We start from the raw sequence: 27,911 nt of genomic DNA, 5'->3' as shown, positions 1-27,911 counted from the left end.
GTCATTTTGTATGTTTTCAGAGTCATTTTGTTTATTTTTGCCGTGGTTTTGTGTATTTTTGTTGTGGTGTTGTGTATTTTGGGGTAACCCTGACCAACGGCCATATGTGGCCCCCGGGCCACCAGTTGCCCATGTTTGTATTAGACTATAAAATAATAACTTATTGGTTTCTGAGCACACTAACTGTTTTTAAACCAATAAAAAAGGTCTTAACTCATCTTTAGCAGCACAAGGTTAATGTGGAGAAGCAAAGTTGTTGTATTTAGGAACGTAAAACTAAAGAATTTTTGATCTACAAATCCAAATTCGGCCAAACTTTGTATAAATTTGTAGTTTTAAAGTTTAAAAGCATCTTTATGAACTTTTTTCCCTCCACTCGTCCCCCTGAGAGCGTCGTGAGGTTCAAACTCACACTGAGGAGAAACGACAGAGCAGACGCTGAGGAGGTGATGATGATGCACTGATTTTTACACACGCACGCGCACACACACACACACACACACACCATTTTACACACACACACACACAACACAAGCAGACACTCATCTCATGGACTTACAGAAAGACGAGCTCTAACGGGAGGACCTGAAGGTGTTTCAAAAAGGTGCTAAAATTTTATCTGAAAAAAAAAAAAATGTGTTGTAAGGAGTACAAATCAAGTCTGTCTTTACGATGACTGTATTTATGTTTGTCGTAGTAACGAAGAGGCACTATTATTATTTTACTCTTGTATGAATATGAACTAATTAAAAAGGCATTTTAACTTTGTACTTGAACAATGTAAGAAATGAAACCGTGAATAAAACAGCAACTGTTTCCTTGTGATTCTGCTTGAATGTTCATCTCTAATGTTCTTCTGCATGCATGTTATACAGACCATAATACCACTGTAATGATGACTTCACCTGTGATGGACTGGAGTTCTGTCCAGGGTGTACCTTGCATTTTACCCTCATTCTTTTGGAACACAGGTACAAAAAAAAAAAATTTTAAATAATAATATCGTGAAAAAGTTTAATATTTTTTTTAAGAAAGTGAAACCTTTAGTCTTATGATTCTTTGATAGTTAATGCTTACAGACAATGAAAACACAAAATGCAGTGTCTCAGGTAATTAGAATATTACATGAGATCAATAAAATGAGGATTTTCACTTTAAGTCTGGTCTGTTAGGGAAAAATTGTGACCAAAAATGTCTTTATTTTACCTTGAGCCGGGATATCAGGCTTCTATGTTGTAAAATCAAGATATTTTTATGTTAAATATTCACAGGTGGCCACAATACCAGTGAAGGTTAGTGTCAAATAGGCTTCATATTTAAGATCCCTGCGGTCCAAAACCTTAGAAAAGTGTTTTTACTTTTAATTGTGACTTCTGGTTGGTGTAACAGAAATACCTGTTATTCATGAATGGCCGCCGACTCCGAATTCTGCAGGTTAAAAGCTATAAATGTGACTAGACTATATTTATTTATTATATCTATTTATATATAAATCTAGTGTATTCTTCAGTAACCCAGCCCAAAATAAAGGATAACTGCTATTTTATTTATTTATTTTTTTAGTTATTCCTCAGTTTCCCACTTCATGATCAATTTAATGCTGATAAATCACATCGATCCAAGTTGTGCATTACCTGAAACTACCAGAGAGGGCGCCCTGTTTCCATATCATACAGTCTCACCGTGCTGCTTTCAAGTGCTCCTCGTTAGTTTAATACTTCATCATTTTCCCCTCAAAAAATCATCTCTCAAAACATTTTATATGTCACTGTTTTCTTTACCATATTTAGTACATTTATTTGTTAATATCTTTGTAACACGTAACGGAAACTTTCCTGGAACCTGTCAGTGTGCAGTTTGCATGTTCTCCCCCACCATTATCGTTGTATTTTAGGAATAACACTGCAGTGGCATCAGAGTAGTCTCATTATTATTTACAGAGCCAAAGAAAAACATAACATGACAAGTACAAATTAACACAAAAATACAAACAAAAGGACTTCAACATAAAAAGTAACATAAATATACAGAATAACAAAAAAAAAAAACTAAAGCTGCAAGCAGCAATGTCCGCATGTCAGGAAGTGGGAGAAATGTTAAAGTGTCACTCACATCTCACTCTCACTGTAAAATAATCTATTCTTCCCCACCCTTTCTATTTCCTACCTTGAGTCTCTCCTCCCCTGAGTTTTTTCTTCCCACTGTCGCTAAATGCTTGTTTATAGGATCTTGTTGGGTTCTTTCTTTCTCACTATGAACTTCATATTTTGTTCAGCGCTTTGAGATGACTTTGTTGTAATTTGCGCTATATAAATATAGTTGAGTTGAATTGAATTGAAAATATATTTTTGCAAAACATTAACAACATAAAATGACAAAAAATATGAGCTAGTAGTGTGCAATAAAAATTACACATTACAAAGCAATTTAACTGCGAGTATATTGAACTGAATAATGTAATAGTATTTAATTTTGTTTGTCTATAATGGAAATGTATTTATATACTAACAAAGACGTGTTTGTTATATCTTTGTCTTTTTATTTTCAATCTTTCTCTCTTTCGTTCCCTGTTGAGTTTCTTTAACGGCCGAATTTCTGCCAACAGAGATAATGAGTGACATTACTGAATAAAACGTATATATTGTATTGTTATTTTCCTTTAAATATTGAGCCATAAATATGGTGAAGGTCCTTGAACGCATCACGGCTTCGGATGCAGTGGACACGCCCCTGCATCCCTGGCTCAGAGACCCCCTTTACCGATGAGCACTCTCTCCTCTCATTGGTCGGCTTCCCTCGTGTGTCGGGGTTCAGGTGGCTCCTGATTGGCTGCTGCAGAAGCATCTGCGGGCTCGAGCGGACCCAGCTGTCCTCGCGCTGTGGGCTAAAAAAACGGAGAAGCTTCTGCGGCGGAGCTCCGACAACCGGCGGAAAAACACGGTAAAAAACTCACCAAATACTCAATAAATATCACATTACGTCGATCTGCTGATAAGAATATACGTTCCATTTAACAACAGTTCATATTCAGGTTGTCAAATACGTGTTTTATGGATAATTTATCGTGATTAAACCGAGAGATCGAGTGTCATTTAATTATTAGTCGTTCATTATCAATCAAAAATAGTCGATATTAATTATTTTAACCGTTTTTTAATTGATTAGCCAGATGACGGTGCATTTTCTAACCACAGATGAATGACAATCAACAATTCTGTTACATTATTGGTGTAAATATTGATCAATTTGATACTGATGTGCTGCCAATATTTGGAAATGTATTAATCTTCGCCTTTTGGAAATGAAATATGGTGTGTGTGTGTGTGTGTGTGTGTGTGTGTGTGTGTGTGTGTGTGTGTGTGTGTGTGTGTGTGTGTGTGTGTGTGTGCGTGTGTGTGTGTCATAATTATGTATCTTGTATTTCTTGCCCTTTATGGATTATTTTTCATTTAATTTGCCAGATTAATTCAGTTATTGTAATGAATTTAGGGCAGGGCTTTATCTATTTGACTGTTTATTTATTTATTGATTTATTTTAGAAGCTTGTGATTCCACCCACATCCACACCCTGGTTTTGTCTCTATAGTTGTTAGATAAGATAAGATTAGGTTTAGCAGTTAGAGCTGTGTATGTAGATTATAATTCACATAATTATGGTTTAATTTAATTGCACTGAATGAATTTGAAACGTCATGATTAGATGATGCAACTGTGCATCTCCATCATCGCTAAGATGCTATTATTATCATGACATGATGATTTAGTAACAGATCCTTCATCCGTCTTTTCCCCCATCCAGGATCCACAAGGTTTTAATCCATCTTTAATGTAAATTATAGGGCAGGTTCTCAACCTTGGGGTCAGGACCCCATTTGGGATCTCAAGACACTGTGAGGGGGCCACCAGATGCCTTCAAGAAACAGAATATATATTTATTTTTTAAACAATTTGAGTCCATTTTTGCTTATTTTTACTTTTTCTGCAACTACACCAACTCACCATATTTTAACCTATTTTCATCACTTTTTGCTCTTTTTAATGATTTTTACTACATTACTTCCATTTCTGACACTTTTTCATCAAATTTCAATGTCTTTTGTGCACATTTTTGACCACTTTCAAGACATGTTTAGCACTTATATAGAAACCCTTTCCATCACTTTTCCACCTAATGTCACATATGTTGACCCATTATTGTCACTTTTAACCTACCGTATTTTTCAGACTATTAGGTGCACTTAAAATCCTTTAATTTTCTCAAAAATTGAAAGTGCGCCTTGTAATCAGGTGCACCTTATGTATAAAATTAATATGTCAAAATGTTTTAGTACAACTTTAGTAAACTATGAAGCTGCACTGCTTGATGGATTTTTGGCACTTTAGGGCTACCGTAGTCAGGCGCCTCATGGAGTGATATGTACCTGTACTGTGCTTCAACATACTGAACTGAAAAAGTGAGTGTATTGTTCTGTATTTTATGTGTTAAGCACAAAAATTAAATTAAATGTAAAAATTCACCCAAAAAAAGCAAAGATAATTCACAAAATGACAGAAAAATAAACTTGCAAAAATATGCAAAAATACTGAAAAGACAGCAAGGAAATTCACTAATGACTTATTTATTTTCTTCATACAAAAAGCATTTTATAGTTAGACTTTTACACATGAATCAATAACAAACATCCATTTATCATCATTGAAAGCTTTGACTGATGTAAACATTCCACTGACCCAATTTGTAGACAAATAATTATGCAAATTTGCATTTAAATGATATATACTTATATTAAGCTGATTATAATTATTAATTTTTACTTTTTTCATTTCTTTTGTTCTTTTTCTTTCTTTTTTTGTTTTTAATTTTTTCCACTTTTTTATTTTCTTTTTTTGATCTTTTTTTTCTCTCTTTTTTCATTTTTTTTCATTTTTTCTCTTTTTCTTTATTTCTTCTTTTTTTTCCCTTTTGTCTTTTTTTGTAGTCTTTTTTGTCTTTTTTTTTATTAAATGGATTAAAAAACTGCAGCAAAGCTAATGGACTCCATAGGTGAAGGTTAGAGGTATGAGGCAAAATCACACAAACAGAATGTGGCGTTGTCTGATCTTATTACAACTAGTGTGTTTGTGTGTGTGTACACGTGTGTGTACACGTGTGCGCGTGCATGTGTGTGTGTGTGTGTGTGTGTGTAGCCTATTTTCCCTCTGAAAGCTCCCCACTTCTGGTCTCCAGGGAAACCAATCTTTTCTTGAGGCTGCCAGGCCTTCAGGACTCTGCTCTGCATAGTGCTGCAGCTTCACACACCATGTTTACAGCCATCAGTTCCTCTTTCACTTCACACAATCCTCCACTTGTCCTCCTCAGCCATCCGTACTGAACCCCTCTCTGCTCTCTCATCTCCATTCCATTTTTATCCCAATTTTAATCATTTCTTTCTCCTCAAACTCCACGGCTAGTGCATCATTGGTTAGCTGCAGGTGTAAAGAAATGAAATGTAGGTCAGTATTTCCTGTTTAATCGTTGTCATTTTGTGTTCTATTTTTCTCTTTTTGACCTCTTCTACCTTTCTTTATTCTGTTCCAACATTCTGAGTAGATTCAATGTGACTGGGAGGCTATTGTACGACATCATCAAACACATTGCATACACCCATCCATGCAGAATACACACACACACACACACACACACACACACACACACACACACACACACACACACACACACACACACACACACACACACACACACACAGATGTTTGCTTATTAGCCCCTATTAGACCTACTTTTAATCGTTAGATATTAAGGGTGTAAGGATACGCCCGATTCAAAAAGAAAAAAAGAGGAAAAAGGGAAAAAAGAAAAGAAAAAGAAAAAAAAAATGTCAAAAATGTAAACAAAACAAAACAAAAAACTCAAATCAAAGATTGGGATGTAATGGTGCACTTTAACTCCTTTCAATTTGAAAACATCAGCATCAACAACAGAAAAAAACAGATTAGTCAAAATAGTTTTATTTAAATTGTCAAGAACTTCTTATAACCTTCTTATAAAACGTTTGTACTGTTAAACCAAAATAAACTGCACATTTCTTTATTTATCACCATGCAAATTAAACAATTATATATTAATTAAAAAACAGAAAAATTAACTAACAGAAAAAAAAGAAAAACACTCAAATTGATGACTCCAATTAAAAAATGAACATAAAAGCAAAAATACACAAAAAACTGAAAAAAAGAGTCACAAATTTACTCCAAAAAATTTACAAAATTACAGAAAAACGAACTTTAAATGCAAAAATACACAAAAAACAGCAAAAAAATTCACAAAATGACAGAGGAATAAACATAAAAACTCAAATTCCCCAAAAAACAAACAGCACAAGCGGACTCCAAAAAACACAAAACAACAAAAATATACAGAATGACGCAAACATATACAAAACAATCACAGAAATAGGCAAAATGTTCGATACATCGATTTTTAGCCAATTCAAGATTTATCCTTACATTCCTACTGCATATATATATAACATTGGATGTTGTTATATATATTCATATATTCCAAAGAAAACCCTAGCTTCAATCTAATGACTTCATGTATCTTTTAAATAGTAATAAGCTAATGAAACATGGAAATGTTAATAATTAAAAGCAGGAGTTCATGTAACACACAAAAACACAAACTTTCATGCAAACAGGTTCAGACAGTGTTAGCCAGAGGGAATCATTGTGCACACATAATGTATTGTGAAAATGTCTGAAATGAGGTTAATTAGTCTGCATACCAGGATAAACATGTCCCTGATGTTTGGGATGAAGAATAACAAAGATACAACTAGGAATAATAGTTGGAACACTGCTGGGTAGAAGCAAGTGGTCAGGCTGTGAAATGGGACAAAGGTGGTTTTATTTTGGTAAATATGTGTATGACCTCATATATTGTTAATGTAGTTCACCTACTTTAACCACAACACTTTAAATCCATCCCTAATAACCTAAACTGTAATTATTACATCATTTATGCTGGTTTTCATCCTAAATATCAGATGTACTATTAAATACTCAAGGTGTTCTTTTATCCATCCATCTTTTAATTAAAAACCCAAATTCCACAAGTGTTATGAAAGCTGATATTGTAGGTTTTATTTGTTTTTAAAGCTGCTTTGATTATGAAAAGTTTTGTTCCAAGTCTTTATTTTTACTGAATACGCTTTTGTGTGAGATCAGATTAAATTAGATGGACAAGTTATTTTTATATATATTTATTTCTTTTGTAATATGATTACTGTGGGATTTTGTGATTTGATATAAATAAAGTAATAGTATACATTAGTTTGGATACTTTAAAGAATGGATACCGACACATATATCTTTTTAAAAGTATGAAATAGCCACAAAGTGAGTAAAAAAAGATGTATAAAAAATTGTGGTAATTGTTAATGTTGTAATAATTGTTGATCAATCGAAACGTAGCACCCTGAATCGAAATCGAATTGAGTCCCTTAGTAACAAAGATAAAAAAAAAAAAACAACTTAAAGCTTTACTTTACTCATTTTGGCCCTCCAAGATTTATAAATTTAAAAATGTTCTGCGCTCTCACACCATGCCCCCTATGCTGTGAAAAATTCCTGGTAACAACCCTGTAATCATATACAGTATGTATTCAGCAGAAAAAAGTTTTCGGGTGGAGCTACACTTTGGGAGTCACAAAGAATTGTAATTTTTTTGTCTATTTTTTTTAAATAAAAGCCAAAATAGAAAGACTGCAACGAATAAATGAAATCGATAAAAATCGACTATAAAAACCGTTGGCAACGAATTTTGTTATCGATTTGTTGCTTTGTGCGACAGTTTGAGTCACCAGCAGAGCTCTGTGTGTGTGTGTGTGTGTGTGTGTGTGTGCAGACTGTTTATGTGTGTGTGTGCACACCACAAGTGTTGATGTGTGATTTGCTTGTACAAGCGTTTGTTTGTGCGTGAGAGACACTTTTATTTCAGTTTAATCACCTTAAGTGGGGTTTAAATGTGCTTTAAAGAAAATCAGATTAATTGATTAATCGATTAATTTATTGACCGATTAATGGGTTATGAAAATAATTGTTAGTTGCAGCTCTACAAAATAGCAATACCTTTATTGTATTTGTGTGGATGAAGACTTGTTTTGTGTGTTGCAGGACTATGGCTGCTAACATGGGCTCCATGCGTATCCTCATCAAAGGAGGGAAGGTGGTCAACGATGACTTCACCCAGGAGGCAGATGTTTACATTGAGAACGGCATCATACAGCAGGTAGGAACACACACACGCGTACGTGCACACAGTCCAGATGTGAGAAGGAGGGAAACTCACTGAACTCCAGAGCTGTTCACAGTGTTCGTGAGGCTATAATTAACTTCCTGCGTCACCATGGCGATAAGCATCGCTGGATTCAGTGGATGTAGTCTGACTGAGAAACTCACTGACTGCCGGTGCCTATCTCCGGCTCACACTGGGCGCTAGGCGGGGGTACACCCTGGACATGGCGCCAGTCCATTGTAGGGCAACACACAGACAGACAACCACTCACACTCGCATTCACTCCTATGGGCAATTTACAGACTCCAGTCAACCTTAGAGTCATGTTTTTGGATCGTGGGAGGAAACCGGAGTACCCACGCAGCACAGGGAGAACATGCAAACTCCACACAGAAAGGACTCAAGTGTCCACTCCAGGGCTCGAACCCAGAACCTTTTTGCTGTGAGGCGGACCTGCTAACCACTAATCCATAATTATTTCTTACGTACTCAATCTTTTCATACTATCTAATGTTAATGCACTACATTGACATGTTCTTTTACAACACAGCCATGGTCGCTCCTATTATGCTAGATGCTTGTAGTGACGTTGCATTTGCGCTGCCGGTGGCTCTTTAAATGGATTTCATGTCCTCCCAGACTTGTCCTCAAGCTCACAATACCAGCTTCATTCACGTCAGAAGGAGTTCCAACACACATCCATGTGTTGCCGTAGTAATGAATGAAAAACGTGGAGAAAAGCATTTTAAAAAAAACTAAATAAAGAGGAAAATCAGAGAAATCAAATGAGCCTTTATGTCACATCAGGTTAAACTCTTTATGGATCATATTTGTATCTTTAGAGTCAGACAACAATTTTTAATATGCCTGTAGGAAATGGCTAATATAGATATTTAATTGATTAATAAGATTGATCAGTAAATTATCTGAAGGTTATGTTTCATATCAGTCAAAGAAAAGGAATGTAATGTTTTACTCTCAGTGTAACGCTACACAATGAATCTATAGACAAAAACCAATGTGTCATTGTTTGTATGTTTGCAGGTTGGGAAGGAGCTGATGATTCCAGGTGGAGCCAAAGTGATCGACGCCTCTGGTAAACTGGTGTTACCGGGCGGAATAGACACCAGCGTTCATCTGCAGCAGAGCTTCATGAACGCCAGCATCCAGGACGACTTCTACAGCGGCACCAAGGTACACACACACACACGGAGGCAGCTGTCACACACACTCACACATAGTTTAACGCTGCGTCACACTCAGTCACACATTCACTCGTTCATCAGAGCCTAATGACCACATGTGTTTTTAAGCTCCTCCCACTAGACACACGCAGCTGTCAGGGCCTCCTGACCAAAGCAAGAACTTCACTTTTGCACTCATCAGTACCAGAGTCGTTGGTTCATATCCGACAGATGCTCCGCCTCTTTTCAACAGAGACTCTGAGCTGGGGGGCGGAGCTTATAATTAAGAGAAGCGTGGCGTGATCTTTGCCTGAAGTCGTGTGTTTATGTCAGTTTCCTCCACCACTGGAAGCTGTGTTCATTGGTGCAAGATGGGTGTGTGCGTGTTAACCCTTTAGGCCCGGGGGCTAAATCCGGCCCTTTGGAGCATTCGAGAAAGTAAAAATAACAGAGGAAACATGAATTATTGTGTAACTCAACAATATTTGCAGGGGCTCACAGTTTTCCTGGTGTTTATATCCCATCCATCCATCCATCCATTTTCAAACCCGCTTATTCCCGTTTAACAGGGTCGCGGGGGTCTGCCGGTGCCAATATCCGGCTCTCATAGGGCGCTTGGCGGGGGTACACCCTGGACAGGGCGCCAGTCCATCGCAGGGAAACACAGACACAGACAACCATTCACTCTCATTCACTCCTATGGGAAATTTAGAGACTCCAATCAACCTTACAGTCATGTTTTTGGATTGTGGGAGGAAGCCGGAGTACCCGGAGGAAACCCACGCAGCACGGGGAGAACATGCAAACTCCACACAGAAAGGACACAAGTCCACCCCAGGGCTTGAACCCAGGACCTTCTTGCTGTGGGGCAGACGTGCTAACCACTAAGCCACCGTGCGCCCTGTTTATATCCCAATAACCCTAACCCTATGATTGCAGTAATTTTTTATGGTAAACTGTTGAAAAAACTCAAACTTCTTACAATTCTTTGAACTTTTCCTCAAATTATTACATAACATTCCCTTAATTAGATAGAATCTGGTCCCAAATATAGGAAATTTAAAGTGAAGACCGTATTTGGACTGATATCTGTCACTTATTGCTTGAATATTGAGCAAGTCCCTCAACCCCGAACTGCTCCCCAGGCGCCGCAAAATGGCTGCCCACTGCTCCTCAGGGATGGGTTAAATGCAGAGGACGAATTCCATTAATGTAATAACATTACATGGCCAATTAAAGGCGAAAGCCCCGATTTAATCTTTAATCTTAATCTTTAATATTGTCGGTTTCTTACATATTTTGTATTTTATTTATACGTAGAAGTGCAAACTTAAGATTGAACTGCTACGTATTTGGCCTCTGCTGTAGCTCTGTAAAAATGTGGAGAGGAATTTAGGGACGATCTAATCATCTGTGCTGCACCCCCCCACTGGCCTCGTTGCCATAGCAACTAACCCCCACCTCTATTGTGGAAACGTATGAGCGTGTAGGAACGCACAGCCGTGCTAGTATTGTGTGTTACCATGGCAACGCCTCACATTCACAAAACCCCCAAAAACTATTTCTCTCAACCTGTGGTTCTCCTTCTCTCCTCTTGACGTATGGATTCTTTAAAAACCTAGTATTTAGACTTTAATATTTATATTTATTTATATATATTTATATACACAACGTCTTAATTGAACTGAATGAATGAATTATGCTGACTTTTTAAATGAGTGATGGTGATTGCCTCTGTTAAACTGCAGCAGTTATAAATACAGTATATACTGTTTTTATTTTTGAACAAATGCAATAATTCAAGAAACAATATGACAATGAACAAAAGGTTTGATGCAGATGCTTCCCTCCAGAAAAAAAGAACAAAAACAAAACAATAATAACATATAATGTGTTTAAGAAAATATTCTTCTTATCAGATATTTATTCTCAACTCAGGAACATAGTTTATTCCTCATATTTACGTTTGATCAGATTTTTGTTAACTTTTGCTATGGCATCCATCCATCCTACTCATTCACTGATATCCATTTATCATTCTATTTTAAGATTTTAAGATAACATTCTTACTAATCCCCCTGGTTGTTGTTTTTTTACTATGGTATGAATTTGACTTTCTTTAAATAACTTGGGGATGTTTATGATTTGACAAGAAAGGATAAGGACGTACTCAGAAAACAACAACTTTGGAATAATAATAATGTAGTCAGTTTGACACAAATACGTAAGCAATTTGTATCCAGTATCAGTCATTATTACCCTTTTTTTTACTTCATTAAAGAGTTCAAAGAACATTTCATTGTTTCCCAACCTTTTTTGTAACATGTAGCATTTATTCTTTTTGTCACACCACAAGTGTCTCTTATTTTTATTTCATTATTTATTTTTTAATTTGTTTATTATTTCACAAGTAACAACAACAAAAACTGGTAAAAAAAAAAAAGGAGACCAAAATGCTCTGATGATGGAACAGAGGAGATAAAGGAGTGAAAGTTAACTTGTCCAAAAAAAGACGTTACATCGACAAAACTGTATATACAGTATAAAAAGACATAAGTAAATAAATATAACATCTGTATATATATATATATATTCATATACAGTACGGTATTTACTATTCACCCATAACAAGTTTAGAACTTTAGAGCTATCATCATGTGTATCTCTTAATGAATGTGAATTTTGTGCATTTTTTCTTTTTCCTGGACCTCAGATTTAAACTCTTTATTCATCTATCTCTGATGTTTTGGACATTTTAGATTTTGAACTTCATGTTTTGATGTAGTCTGAAAACCTGTGTCACAATTTTTTAACTTGTCTCTGTCTGCATTTTAAAATGTGTCTCATAAAGTTAAAAATTGTGTCAATCCAATTTAAAATGTGTCAAACCACCATTCTCAGCCAATCGCTGAATGCCGAGGCAGTCACTGACATTTTTATATCAAAATATGTCAAATTGAAATACTTTGAAAAATAAATCAATAACAATACTCCATAACAAATACATTTGTTTTCATCCTGTCCTTAGGTTAGCATAGCTGCCGTGCTAACACACAACATAGCCCTTCTCTTCCCTCCTCCCCCACTCTCCGTCTCCCTGCTTTAGCTGTTTTACTTTCTCTCCAGATTATCCTCACAGCAGGGATGGAGTGGGAGGGATTGTTTGTGTTTTATGTGACACTCCTGATTTAAGCTTTGCTCCTTGCGGTCAGTTATACCTGCTGTGGATCAGTGCACAGCATGCACAGCTTTTAGATTAATGCTTATATGATGGTTTTTGTGTATCCAATCCGACTGAACACATTTTGTGCCCCAGATTAGTCCTGATGGCAAACAGATCCAATATGGACGACCATATATGTCTCACATGGGCAACTATTTGGGCCGGGGGCCACATGCGGTTCTCGGAACAAATTTGTTCGCACAAAATGACTCAAAAATGTATAAAATTACAATAAAATACACAAAAGAACAACAAAAATATATATATACAAAATGATGTGACTCATTACACACACAAAACAGCAAAAATACACAATATAAATCCTAAAATGACATCCGAAACACTTGGGAAAAATAGAAAAACACACAAAATTGAAAAATCCACAAAATGACACACAAAAAGCACACCAAATGACTCGGAAACACACAAAAAAAGACAACAAAAACTCACAAATATAGACTGAAGAACACTCGAAACGACTACACAAACAGAGAAATAAAAACAAAAAATGACTCCAACTTCATACGACGTTACAATAAAATGTGCAAAAGAACAACAAAATACACAAAATGACTCGTAACACATGTAAAAAACTGCAAAAACAAACAGAATGACAACAGAAACACACAAAATTAAACTGAAAACCATACAAAATAACAATAATAATAAATAATAAAACAACTTTTAATTTCTTTTGTATTAATGCACAGATTGATCATTATTCTAAATGCTGACATGAATGTTTAAAATGTCGCTCTCAGATCATATATAATCACATTTTTCTGCTGTGATAAAAAGTTGAACATAACTCATCAGAGCTTATTTGCTATTTTTTAGATCTCTGTAGCACCAAGAGCATCTTATTTGAATATTCAAATGATTCTATCAGAGCAGCATGTTGATGGATTCCTTTATCCTTCCTGTTCCTCATCCTTTCCTATTTATTAAGAAGCCAGTGAACTGTAATTCATGTCACACTGACTGTCAACCCAAATCCCCAATCCCCCGCTGTGTGTCCACGATCCCTGATTTAACACACACACACACACACACACACTGACAGTGATCGATGGCCCCGCTGCTCTCCATTTTTTTTTTACAAATACACATTCACACAGGGACTGTGATGCTGCAAAGTATCTGGACTGGTTTCTATGGTTACGGTAGTCTTAAGAGCTCAGTGGTTGGTGATGTTTTTTCATGTTTTTCGTGCATTTTTCCTCTTTTTTTCGTGCTCAATCTATTAGATTCAGGTGCAGCAGTGGATGCACACTCGGGCAGAGGAGAAGGGCGGGGATGTACGACAGAAGTATCTGTTGTCATGGTTACGCTATGATGTGAATTTAGATTGGTCATCTATCACAGGATCCTCCACCTTACATTCACCTAACTCTTACTCTTACTCCACCTTACTCACCTAACATTGAATTACAGATATTTTGTTAATAACAAGTTTCACTTTTTGGAATTCTAGAATTCCAGAAGAATAATTCCATTGTACCTGTTCTTTTTAACTTGTACATATGGCAATAAACTCTATTCTATTCTATAGAAAAAAACCTCATAAACTCATTACCTGTATGTAGTAAAGTTCTAAAATAATGAATATAAATGTTCTAATCTGGTCTACTTGATTATAATGGAGCTTGCTTCAGCCAATGGACTGAGAGGAGTTTTAATGCTGCCAAACTTTCATCCATCTGCTTTTCCTTTTTATTAACCTGGAGATTTCTCAGCAAACACAAGGAGTACAGACTGTTAGAACATGGAGGGCGTGTACTACGAAGCTGGATTTCCTCTTATCGCACTAACTTAGAAGATTTAATTGGTGTGTGCTGTAGTACGACGCTGGCTAATGTCTTACCGGGCTAAATCACCATGGTACCTTAGGCTGAACACCTAACCTGGTCCGGAGTAGGTTTTGTTCTGGATCAGATCTGAGTGAGTACAAAAGCCCTGCCTCCTGACCAATCAGTTCTCTTGTGCAGATCGGACAGCTGAGTTTAGGAAAGAAAGATTATTAATTAATAAATTAATCTTTTCATTCATTTCCTTTCATCCTCTTCATATTTTTAAAGAATTATTCCTCATTTGTGTTGTAAGTTGTTCTACACAGTTTATCTGTGATTGTGATTGGTCTGACACTGCAATCTACCCCTGTCACAGGAGCGTGCACGTAGCCGGGCTGAAATCACCTGTCTTAAGTGAACGTGTTTATATCCTGCTTCGTAGTACAGCTGCTCTCTGATGGAGAATGTTTGGTTAGGTGAACCCCGCTAACGGAGAGATATCTCGGATATACTTATCCAGCTCCGTAGTACAGGAGGAGTATAGACTGTTGTTTCTACAGTTTTAGATTAGAACATCAAATGTTCACGTATCCATTTTTTTATTTTTCCCTTTAGTCAATCACTGCTGTCTTATGGCAAGTCTCTAGTCTGTTTCACGTACAGGACTAACATACAGACACAAAATCTGAAATGTTTTGGACTGGGAAGGAACCAGTCACTGCTGGGAGTCTTCAGGAATAAAATGGACAATTGGTAGTAAATGAATGTATTTACAGTGTATGAAACATCCTAAATATAAAATAGACGGATCGAGAACAGCTCCAAATCTATCCGACTTCTGCTGCAACAAACAAGGTTTCATGAAGAATGTCTTTGTGTCTAAACAGTGGACGCACTGTCTCCACCTCCCGTCTATGTCTAACCCGCCACCCCTCCCTGTGTGCTCCCCAGGCGGCCCTGATGGGTGGCACCACCATGGTGATGGCCCTGGTGCTGCCTGAACAGCACTGCTCTCTGTTGGACGCCTACGAGCAGTGCAGAGCGCTGGCCGACGCCAAGACGTGCTGTGACTACGCTCTGCATGTGGGGGTGACCTGGTGGGGGCCCAAGGTGAGAAACTGGACCTGAAAATGAAACACCCAGACAATCCTTTCTGAATGAAACAGAAAGCAGCTGTTTGCTTTTTATACGAGGGGGTGAATTATTGTGAGGTGACCTAGATGGAAGCATCCATCGTGAAGTGGGTTAACGCACACATGCTTAGTGAGCACGTTAGTGAGTCAACCTGCTTCATCCAGCCTCAGGCTTTCATCATCACATGACTTCATTCCACAGTTATTATCATCATAAAACAGGCTGATGTCAGTGTAATTTACCAATTTAAATACTTATTTATGTCACTGTTTTCTGCTTAAAACACCAAAGCAAATTATTTTTGACACATAGTGTAATGTAATTAGACATATTATAACTATATACAAAGAAGAGGTAAACATTTTCATTTTTTATTTCAAAATATTATTAGCTGCAATAAAGCCTTCAATTATTATAACATTCTGGGTGTAAATATGTAGTTAAATGTTTTATTTTACTGTTTTCAGAATATTTAAGTTGAAAGCGCTTAAGAAGATTGACAGCAACAGTTTTTATACAGTTTAAGAAAGAAAAAAATTCAACAAATAAAGGTACAATGTGACAGTTATGAGCTGTAAGGAGACAATATAATAGAATTTAAACTGGATAATTTATACATATTTTCCCACAATGTACGTAAGTGTTTAAAAGGTTCCAACATTCTGGATGCTTTCCAAGCACATTTCATGGCTCATAAAACAAACACACACATGACCAGAGTTGCCCCGCTGAATGTTTATCAACCCCCCCACCCCCTCAGGTGCACAGTGAGATGGAGACCCTGGTGAGGGAACACGGGGTGAACTCCTTCCAGATGTTCATGGCCTACAAAGACATGATGATGCTGCGCGACTCCGAGCTCTATCAGACGCTGCAGACGTGTAAAGATATCGGAGCCATTGCACGCGTGCATGCGGAGAACGGAGAGCTGGTCGCTGAGGTGACAGTGATGCAACCGCAAAATAAAGTTCTGTGTGTGTTTTAAAATATTTGCAAATTGGAGATTAAACTAATGATGTGTTTGTGTGGTTAGGGCGCCAAAGAGGCTTTGGATTTGGGCATCACTGGACCTGAAGGGATAGAGATCAGCCGACCAGAGGAGGTAAGTGACTGATGAGAAACACAACTGCAGGCTGTTACTGCATCCATCACACAAATTATATTATGAATCATTGATTTATTTAGGCTTTGTATTACATTATTTATTAATTCAAAGTGTAATATTTGTATTTATTTTGTGTTAAGTTAAACATTTCTTTAAATGTATTTTTGACATTTATTCAATGTATTGATCAATTTATATTTGAATTTTTGTCATTTAAATAAAAACAATTACATTTCTGTACCTATTTTGGTTTTTGGTATTTTATATAATTGTTTTTTTTTTTTTTTTCATTTAATTTGAATTTTTATTTTTATTGTATTTAATTTTTTTTATTTTTTAAACTTTGGACTAAGAAAAAAACAACACCTAATATTTTGTGGTCCGGACAGAAACAAAAATACAAAAAATAATACAAAACACAAGGTAGATCGCTCTATTCTATAGAAAAAATTGTTAACCACTTTGTGCTATAATGCGAAAGTATAAAAACTCATGTATATATAAAATCCAATTGATTAATTGATCTAAATAGGGTTTTTTGAATGTACCACAAGTATTTTCTGATTAGGAAACAGAGTGTGATTTGTGTGTTTTTTTGTTTTTTTTTAAATATTTGATCATGTTCTGACTCCTGTTGTTCTGCTGCAGCTGGAGTCTGAGGCCACTCACCGAGCCGTCACCATCGCTAACAGGGTAACAAACACTGGATTCTCATCAGCGATAATTTCTGATCAGATTTATTTCTGAGTTACGACTTAAAAGAGTGCGTTTGTGGTTTCAGGCTCGCTGCCCCATCTACCTGGTGAACGTGTCTAGTATATCTGCTGGGGACATGATCGCTGCTGCTAAGATGCAGGGTGAGCAACTCAAGCTAAAGCTAAAGGAGTGAGAAAGTGTGAAATGTGCATGTGAACATCACGTCTCATCTCTCCAGGTAAGGTGGTCCACGCAGAGACCACCGTAGCCCACGCAGTGCTGAACGGGATGAATTATTACCACCAGGATTGGGTTCACGCCGCCGCCCACGTCCTGGTCCCGCCCCTCCGGCTCGACTCCAACACTCCCGGTGCCCTGATGGGTCTGCTGGGAAAGTAAGAGAAACATGAGAACCATTAAAACATGTCACTGATGATGTCACAGAAACACTTTCAGAGCCAACAGACCCAATTTAATTTATTCATATTTGTGACCTGGGCCTCTTCAAATCAAAACTTAAAACATATTCATGTAGTTCAGTTCAGTGCCTTTATTGTCATTATACAATTGTACAACGAGATTTATTGGCTTCACCTTAAAGTGCACACAGCTAAAAAGAAGTAGAAAAAAAACAACAGAAGAATAATATAAATAGTAACTCTATGATGGTAAGGTAAGGTATGATGTGGTAGGAGTTCTTTACAGGTAGCAGCATAGTAAATTGTGTATAGATATTGCAGAAAAATAAAAATATAAACATTGCACAGTATAAAATGTAAAAACTATTGCAGTAATATGAAATATAATTATTGCACAGTATGAACTAAAATTACAACAGAAATATGAAATTTCACAGTATGAAGTCAGTAGTGTATAGAGGTAGATAACATTTTCAATTAAAGAAAAAAAGTGTTCAAAAATTCAAAAAAATATTTGAGACCCAAATAATTGCATTTGAACACTTTTTTTCTTTGAGTGGTCATCTTTTTTGTATTTGGGCCATATTATGATTAGTTCATTTGTGTCTTTATTATTCAATCAAAAAATAGATTGAAGTGTTCAAATGTAATTCATTCAATTATAATTATTCAATTCCATTATTTCACTTTAAATTTCCTAGATGACCAATTTCTATTTAATTAAGGGAAATATTACATCATATCTTTAGGAAAATTAAAGGATGTAAGAATTTTCAGTTTTTTCAACATGAAAAATGACAGCAATCATTATATATAAACACTGTAAAAACTGTGAGCCCCTGTAAATAATGTTGAGTTTCATTTACACAATGATTCATGTTTTCTCTGTCATTTTTGCTTTCTACTGCGGTCCGAATTAGATGCTCAGAAGGGCCGGATTTGGCCCCGAGGCCATGAGTTTGATACATGTGGCATATGGTCTATCTTTAGTTAAAATTTCAAAAAATCTGTTGAGTAATTTTAACATAATCCTGCTAACAAACGAAAAGGTAATCAAACACTGGTGTGTTATGTATTTATAACAAGGTTGGACAATCTATAGAAACAGGTTGGAGAGTAGAGCAAACATACAGTAGAAATACGATGTTAGTCAAACACTAAAGTGGTGCACCTGTGAAACTCTTTTTCTTTTTTCTCCCAGTGACACTCTGAGTGTGGTGGCGTCTGAGCACCGCCCGTTCAGCACCAAGCAGAGAGCGCTGGGCAAGGAGGATTTCACCAAAATCCCACACGGAGTCCCCGGAGTCCAGGACCGCATGAGTGTGATCTGGGAGAGGGGAGTGGTGGGTACACAGAGAAACTCAATGAAATAAACTCATTCTATAAACGCCAGGGTCCCCACGGTCATGAAATTCCTGGAAAAATTCCTGGAATTTGAAAAAACGATGTTTCCAATGTTAAAAAGTCATGGAATAATTTAACTGTTTTGGAAAAGTTTTGGAAATATAGCCTATTTTATTTTAATGTTTAAAATCCAACTTTCGCTGTTACTATGGGACGTTAAGCGAGTCCTTTAACCCTGATAATAATAAATGTGTCTGCTAATTAAAATTGTAATCTCATAATCTTATAATTAAACATGGTAGCACTTAGTTGTTACTTTCAATAGCTGATGCATTATTATTTACAAAATATTGCAAAATGGGTGTCAAAGATAATTCTGCCATTATACGATACTATATAATAGATAAGTTGTGGACACAACTTGCATTCCCTGTGCCACATTGTTGCTACTGACCGTGAAACGCTGTCAGACCTCTGTTACACTAGAGGTTGTCTTTTTATTGTTTCTTTTTCAATTATACATACAAACAAAAACATCAATGATGTTTTAATTAACAGTGAAATCTCCCCCTCCCCCACCCCATAGCTCTTTTTTCATCATCAATAACAAAGTTCAAACATGCTGTGAAAGGGCAAATTATAGTAGGTTTATGAGATATGCAAAATAGATATATGCATACGTACACAAACAAAAACACATACATAGATATTTGCTCATATATATGCATGCATACACATGATTTACAGCTTCCATTCCTTCATATTTAAAGTTATAAAAGGTTGCCAGATGGTGTTACATTTCTAGGCATTGCCTCTTGTGCTGTATCGTATTTTGAACAATATCATTTAGCCATGATTTAAAAGTTGGGGGATCTTTATCCTTCCAACCATAGTTTTTGCCCAACGACTGAGATGTAACTCAGGTGTTCAGACCCCAAAAGTTGCTGTTATAGGAATGGGTTTTTATGACATTTTTAAGACATCTGTAAATGTTGAGTATATCAGTTTCCAAAACCCGTCTAGTTTTGAGCAGGACCTTAAACGTGTGCCTGGTGCTTGCCTGAAAAGCTCATACAAGGGATCAATACCAGGAAACATTTTAGATAGTTTGATTATGGACCAGTAGAGGCGATGCATAACCTTGAATTTGATCATGGCGTGTCTTAAACAAATGGAAGAAGAGTGTATATTTCCCACGGCTTCTTCCCAGATTCTCTCACAAAGTTCTTTCTAAGTCATGGAAATTTGGTAAAATATTTTGTAAAAGTTCTGGAAAAGTTTTGATAAATCATTGTGAATGAAGTGTGGGAACCCTGTAAACACTTTTTCAAACACGCCCGGTTACGATTGTCCTCACCTTTGTGACTTTAAAGCTGTTTTTTTACTCACTGTGTTTGCAGGTTTCAGGAAAAATGGATGAGAACCGTTTTGTGGCGGTGACCAGCTCCAACGCGGCCAAGATCTACAACCTGTATCCTCGCAAAGGTCGCATCATCCCCGGAGCCGACGCCGACCTGGTCGTCTGGGATCCCGACGCAACCAGGTCAGTAGGTGTTCTAACCAGGGTTGGGGGTCAATTACATTTTTCAGCTACAATTATGTTTTTTATCACACTTGTTCAATTATAACTCAATTATGAATACAGTGACCAGCGTTTTGTCCAATTACAATTAAATTACAATTAATTTGTGTCCTCACAAAATCAATTTCAATTACATTCTCAATTACTAAAGTCATCAATTACTGAGCCTGAAATAAATAACCTAATAAAAGTTAACAGCTCTTAATCAGCTGTAAAATACACTAAAAACTCATATCTATCATCTTATTTTTGTCCTATCTATTGATTACCTTGTTAGGCTTCATAATCAATTAAAATATTGGGTTTTAATATTTTTGGTGTGGGCGTCTGAGTTTTTTTGTGTCAGTATACCCTTCGATTTAATTTTTTTTAAATGATAAAATGTGGGAAAGCTTGATATGAAACATCTTTTAATAATTTTTAACTACATATGTGTTGAACTGTACATAGAACTGTAACATGGTTCCACAGTTTAGTGTTGAATTATAATTAATATTTTTTATGGAATTTTAATGGCAATTACAATTACAAAGTCAATTATCTAAACTCAATTAAAAACAGGTTTTTAAAATTACAATTACGCCATAATTGTAATTAATTATCAATTACACGATTATAGTTACAATTGACCCCAACCTTGTTTCTAACCATCGGGGATGTCACAGGACTTATCTTTAGAGTGTGTGTGTGTGTGTGTGTGTGTGTGTGTGTGTGTGTGTGTGTGTGTGTGTGTGTGTGTGTGTGTGCGTGCATGCGTGTGCGTGTAGGACCATCTCTGTGAGCACTCAGGTGCAGGGCGGAGACTTCAACCTGTACGAGGGACTGCGTTGCCACGGCGTTCCCCTAGTAACCATTAGCCGGGGGCGGTTGGTGTGTGAGAACGGCGTGTTCATGTGTGCCGAGGGTTCTGGAAAGTTCTACCCACAGCGCACGTTCCCCGACTTCCTCTACAAGAAGATGGTCCAGAGGGAGAAGGTACGCGTACCAGTTCATTTCTCTCTTTGGATTCAAACAAATCAAACAACGCTTTTGTCCTGAGTTTGTATTTTGTATTTTAATATTTCAGTTTACATTTCACAATATTTTAACACCATTTCCCTGATTACTTTCCCCTTTATTATGATTTCATTCTTTACATCAGACACTTTGATTAACCTCAGAGCTCCAGATTCACTGAGTCTTCTGATTTAATGTGGTATTTATTTATTTATTTATGTACTGTATGTATGTTTAAACCAGTGCATCGATTCCTGCTTCAAACAGGAGGCAGTGTTCTGGTACCTTAGAGTTCTTCAAAGCTTTTCAGTTCTAACTTAAGTGCTAATTTCATACATAAACGTTTCTCTTTGATGTGTCATTTTTTTTGTAGGACAGCAGATTAGGGACGCATGAAAATAAAATCAGATCTGAGCACTACGTGATTAAAGTTGTAATATTTTCAGAATTAAGTGGTAATTTTATCAATGGAATGTTTTAATATTTGGAGAATAGTGTCATCATTTTATGAGAATATAGCTCCTTTTTAAAAACTCATTAAGGTAGAGTGCTCAGAATTCCCGATAGCCCTGAAGTCGTCCACTTCCTCCTCCACTAAAGAGGCTATTTGCTCCAAATCTGGTTCTTTGATCGAAACAAATGCAAACGTCTGCAAAGTGTTTTTGAAGTCCTTAAAATGAACAATGTAGTGATGATTGGCTAAGTTAACTAGCTACTCAATACTCACGATAGCTCTCTGGTCTCAATTATCTCAATCCAACATACTCGCACAGAGTGTAGAGTCCACAGGTGATAGTTTTTATAGGAGGGGGCGGAGCCAACAGTGATGTACGAAGCTACCAAAACGTCACAAACCACCATTCTCAGCCGATCGCAAAATTAAATTGTAATAGCCGGGTTTCAACCCATAGAGGGCAGTCACTCTGACAAATTCAAGTATTTTGGACAAGAATCAAAATAAAACACGACTTAATACCCAAATACTTTGGTTTTTAGTAGAAAAAAGGTGGTTTTGAGGTTTTAAATATCATTTCAAAGGCTACGTACAGTATGTGACAAACAGTGATATAATAGTCCTGTTTGTGCCTCTTTGTTGCTATTAAAAACTTTCCTTGATTTTAGTCCCAGCTTGTGTTGTTGGTGAGTCCTGAACTTACATCCTGTAGGAAAGATCTGAACCAAAGTCCTGATGAAACGCATGAAAATGTTGTGTGTGTGAGTGTAACTCTGTTCTCCACGTGTGTCAGACTCAGGCCTACAAACGCGTGGACAGAGACCCCTACTCCGGTGACGTGGCCAAGGTTGCAAATACCATGAAGAAAGAACTGGGTCTGAGCCCCATCGATGGAGACCCGGCCAATAAATGTGTAAACCGCGTCCAACTGGGAGTCCGAGACCTGCACGAGTCCTCGTTTAGCCTCTCAGGTAGCAGAGAAATTCAGCCCAGCGTCAGCAGCGCATTGGATTGTTGTTCTGTGACCGCACATCAGACACATGTGAGTGTTGTACACTGCGTGTCCTCTCTCACAGGCTCTCAGGTCGACGACCACATCCCGAAGAGGTCCTCCGCTCGGATCCTGGCGCCCCCTGGTGGCCGCTCCAGTGGGATTTGGTAAATCAGCTGCTGGGGCTTCCATTCCATTCCTCACGGCGTTTGTTGTTCCACATGTTTCCAATTAACCAGGAAAAACTGCACTGATTATTAAACGACGTATTAACTGAGGACAAAAGTTACAAATCTGACCTGCGATGTTGAATTGTTCCAAAATTAAAGCTCGTCAGTTTTTGAGGAAACTCATCTGGAAATTTAAAACCAGTACAGTTTGAATGGTTTTAACTGAAGTGATGTTGACCAAGTGATATATAAGAAATATCAGTAGAGCCAGTTTATTAAGTGAAGTATCTATAATTACCACCCATCACACAAACACAAACATGCAGTGCACTGTAGACACCATAGCTTTAGAGTAATATGTATGTGTGACCGTTTCTTTGTTTCTCCTGGACAATCCGAGCCGTGTGGTGATGAAGTCAAACTGCTTCAAAAAACATGTGCAATTTGTGAGACATGATATCATCAACCTACAAACTGTCACTGCCTCTGACACTGCAGCATCCTTAAAGAATGCATCATAAACCCATGAATCTGTTTGTAACCAACCTTTATTAAAGGGATCCTCCACTGTTTTTACAAGTTTGGCCTAAAATCTTTAAAATGTCCTTATTATTAGATCTATGTCTAATAAAATACATTATTATGCACAATATTTGTTTTATTAACTTTTAAAGATCACGTGATTGATGATGTCACACGGCCCCACTGCCTGTAAACATCCCATTGATTTCTATTTTCTACCTTTGGTTGCTCTAAATAATCAAGAAAGTTAAAGATGTTGATGTAAAAGTCTCTTGTTTACGGAAAGAGGATAAAAACAACTGCTACCACTGGGGGCGACAGTTCCAACTCCTTAGTTTTGTAGTAGACAATGAAGCAGAGAAGAAGAGCTCTCGTAAGGGGCCTTTACTCTGCCTTAAACAGTGCGCTGACACGCTCTGGTGGCTAAAGTTAGTGAGTAAATCAAAAACTGTTGAAGGACTCGCACCCCAAAGTCCTTCTATCCTGAGGGTTTCAACAATCCCACATTTACTCGCTAACATCAGCCACCAGAGCTTGTCAGCACACTGTTTAAGGGAGAGTAAAGGTCCCTTAGGAGGGCTCTTCTTCTCTCCTTCATCGTCTACTACCAAATCACAGAGTTGGAACTCTCGCCTCCTGTGGTTATAGATTGTTTTTCGAGTCACAACTGTTTTGATCCTTTTTTGGTAAACAAAAGAGGTTTACATCGACATCTTTATCCTTATCTAAAAAGCTACTAAATGTAATGTTTACAGGCAGTGGGGCCGTGTGACATCATCAATCATGTGATTTCAAGGTGGAGGAACAAAGTAGTCCCAATTTTAAAAGTTAATAAAACTAATATGGTGCATAATAATGCATTTTGTTAGACATAAATCTTCTAAAAAGTACATTTTAAAGATGTTTGGACAAATTTGTAAAAACAGTGGAGGATCCATTTAACCACAGAAGAAGAAGAAGCATGTTGTCTCCACAAAGTAGGAAGATTGAGCTGCACAGGCTGGAAAAAAACCCCACACATATTCTGTTACCTCTCACTCGTCCCTGCACTTGATATATTTAGTACATTTGTTTGTTTTATATTATTGGTGAAAGAAAAAAAGTGCCAACGTACACAACCTGTGCCAAACTAACGCCACAGGTCCTCACAGTCTGGTGCTGCTTTTCTAAGACGACACTGTGTTCTTTTATTATTATCGTTGTTTTGAAGGCACAGTGACTGGCTCGTGTCCGTCTATGTGTGTGTGTGTGTGTGTTTGTACGTTCATGTTGTGTTACAAAGTGAAGCTGAATCTGTGTCTGCTTGTTTCTTACTATGAGCGAATAAAGCAAGAGAAGACAAAATGTACCTGCTTTGTTTCTGAGTGTTGTTTTTTTTTAAAGTGGAACCATGACATTTCTGGAAATGGGTTTACTCAGTAAACATGGATTCTACAATGTGGGATTGATTTGGGAATCATTAACTGAGAAATATTGGGTTAAAGTACCAGTTTTTGGTGGTTTCTCCTCACATATTTTACAGGTAAACAGTGTGTCGATATGTCTGGATTGGGAAAGTAAATTATGCAGGACTGTAGCCCTCAATGACTGATTACATGACATTAACTTTACTACTTTATTGTATGTGTTTATTGTAATACCATACATATATAAAAAATGAGAGAAATCTGGGTTATTATAACTGCAGCAAGATGGAAAAAGCATGTAAATGAATAAATAAAAAGTGATTATAATACAAGCGGGTCAGGAAAATGGATGGATGGATGGTGATGATAGTGTTGTGTTCAAGACCACACTATCCGAGACCAAGACTTGCCCGAGACCAGAATGCACCGAGACCAAGACAAGACCAAGACTTTCGGGAGCCGAGACCGAGTCAAGACCAAGACCGAGACAAGCCGAGACCAAGACCATAAACATTTTTTTTCAATTTAAAAAAATATATAAATAAATAAAATTATGGCAAGGTTTAACAGTTAAATAACATCTCTCTTTAATTTTAGTTTATTATAAATACATTTGACAGACAAAAAAGGTGCCTGCAAAAAATTAACTAAAATATTAAAACTACTACTGCTACTGATAAATTCACAATTATTCTACATATTTGAAAACAAGATTTTTATGTCAGCTGAATGTACAGCAAGTGTTTAAAAGCATTTCTGCCAAGAAATAATGATTCTCGATTCTGATTCTTTGAGTTGTGCAGGTCAACAGGTCACAGAGTTCACAAGATATTTTTTTAGTTTGAAAAAGCCTTTACACAGGTTATTTTTATTAATTCACTTAGTTTATATAGTTTAATTTGGTTGCTGTAATGTAACTAGGATATTCAATTAACAAAGGTTTCCAACTGTAACTGTAAAAGTGAAACTTTCTGAAATAAAACTACAAGTTGTCATCAGTGTAAAAAACAAAGAGCTACAGGTAGATGTGAAACTAAATAAAACAAACACTGGAACAGTCATGTGACAAATCAATCAATAGTTCTTGTTGAGAATTATTATTATTATTCTGGATACAGTGGAAACAGAGACTATAAAAAATAATTATATTGTGAACCTGTTTATATTGTGGGGAACATATTATATACATAAATGTAATTGGAGTCTAAAGACACAAAAAACACCACTTAGACTAGACTAATATAAGACCTCTTTACAGTTATTTGACTCATTCTATGCTCGTGCAACTCTGCGGCGATGACGCGCTGGTGACGACATAAACCAAGATGGCGGCGGCCCGGACTACAGCTGACACTATGTAATAAAAGCCTTAAAAGACATGGATATAATGAAAAGAGTGGATGGACAGGGTTATAAACATGCAGACTTTCACACGGACACACACGGACTTATTAAACACACAGACTTATTAAACACACACAGACTTATTAAACACACACAGACTTATTAAACACACAGACTTACTAAACACACACAGACTTACTAAACACACACAGACTTATTAAACACACACAGACTTATTAAACACACACAGACTTATTAAACACACACGGACCTCAGGAAACACGGTAAACGGAACAGGCTTCACCGGCCGGCTGGCACTAGGACCCAGAAGCAGAGTAAGTGCGTCCCCTATCCATCCTTCACAGGCTGTAATATCATCAGTTTATCATTTTACCAGTTGTTAGAGCTACTGTCTTTACCAGGGAGATAATATTTATTACTGGTGATTGTTTTCTGGAGTTTTACTGGGATTTTTACCGGTGATTAGTTCATTTCTCCCTTGCGCTCCGCGGTCCAAACTGACACGTAGCCACACACGTCACTCAGTCACATTAAGGAAGGTTGTGGTCATTATATGCGGTGGATTAAATAATGAATAAAGGATTGTTTTATCCCGTTCTTCTCCGTGTTATTATCAAATTATAAAAAAGTTTAAAAATAGCAGGAATTAGTGCTGGTCTCGAACGGTCTTGACGGAAAATCCCGAGTCCGGGACAAGACCGAGACCAAATGCTTCAGAGTCCGAGACAAGACCAAGACCTTTAAAATTTGGTCTCGAGACCAAGACCGGTCTTGACCACCACAACACTAGGTGATGATAATAAAAATGGATGTTATTACAGAATACCTTTGCAATATTATCATCTCAATATATATCTGAATATTTATTTTTTATATTACTAGTGCAGTGCACGTAGGAAGTATGTGTGCGTGCGTGTAGCTAGTCAACTAAATTAACTGTGCAGAGCATAATATCGAGCACTGTAATATAGGCTACATATATAAAGTGACAGCCTATTTTTATTTTATTATTTATTATCATTATTATTACCTTAGTTACAAACGTCGTTCACTGAGGACACCTGCTGGTCAATATGTAAGGGGTGATTTTTTTTTAAAATTTAGGATATTATACCCACTTTAGACGTTTTTAAAAGTAATTTTTCTTTGTAAATTGTACTATTTACTTTGTAAAATTGTAGCTGTTCATGTAGGAGCTGTACTGATATTAGCTTAATTACACTTTTTTGTGTATGTG

General features: G+C 36.8%; 1 protein-coding gene across 2 annotated transcripts; it reads left to right on the top strand.

Moving 5' to 3' along the window:
- Window positions 1-2,802: 2,802 nt before the first annotated feature.
- Window positions 2,803-23,808, top strand: LOC114457625 (dihydropyrimidinase-related protein 5-like). 2 transcript variants are annotated; one of them, XM_028439614.1, is made up of 14 exons: window positions 2,803-2,940; window positions 8,173-8,287; window positions 9,338-9,487; window positions 15,442-15,600; window positions 16,385-16,564; window positions 16,658-16,726; window positions 17,378-17,422; window positions 17,511-17,586; window positions 17,664-17,820; window positions 19,046-19,187; window positions 20,589-20,731; window positions 21,538-21,745; window positions 23,014-23,191; window positions 23,297-23,808. In XM_028439614.1, the coding sequence occupies exons 2-14, from the start codon at window positions 8,177-8,179 to the stop codon at window positions 23,380-23,382; spliced, it is 1,704 nt and encodes a 567-aa protein (XP_028295415.1). In that variant the 5' UTR covers window positions 2,803-2,940; window positions 8,173-8,176; the 3' UTR covers window positions 23,383-23,808. The 2 variants fall into 2 exon arrangements, with proteins under 2 accessions (XP_028295415.1, XP_028295414.1); XM_028439613.1 differs by having other exon boundaries at window positions 23,014-23,808.
- The last annotated feature ends 4,103 nt before the right edge of the window (window positions 23,809-27,911 follow it).

Source organism: Gouania willdenowi, chromosome 24 (genome assembly GCF_900634775.1).
Source record: "Gouania willdenowi chromosome 24, fGouWil2.1, whole genome shotgun sequence".
Lineage (NCBI taxonomy): Eukaryota > Metazoa > Chordata > Actinopteri > Blenniiformes > Gobiesocidae > Gouania > Gouania willdenowi.
This window is presented reverse-complemented; position numbering and strand designations above follow the sequence as displayed.

Bases quoted from the DNA above. Each gene is read 5' to 3' on its own strand.
- LOC114457625 (XM_028439613.1), top strand. From the start codon at position 8,177: ATGGCTGCTAACATGGGCTCCATGCGTATCCTCATCAAAGGAGGGAAG. The intron at 16,727-17,377 runs GTAAGTGACTGA...GTTCTGCTGCAG, and splicing joins AGATCAGCCGACCAGAGGAG to CTGGAGTCTGAGGCCACTCA. The intron at 20,732-21,537 runs GTCAGTAGGTGT...GTGTGCGTGTAG, and splicing joins TGGGATCCCGACGCAACCAG to GACCATCTCTGTGAGCACTC.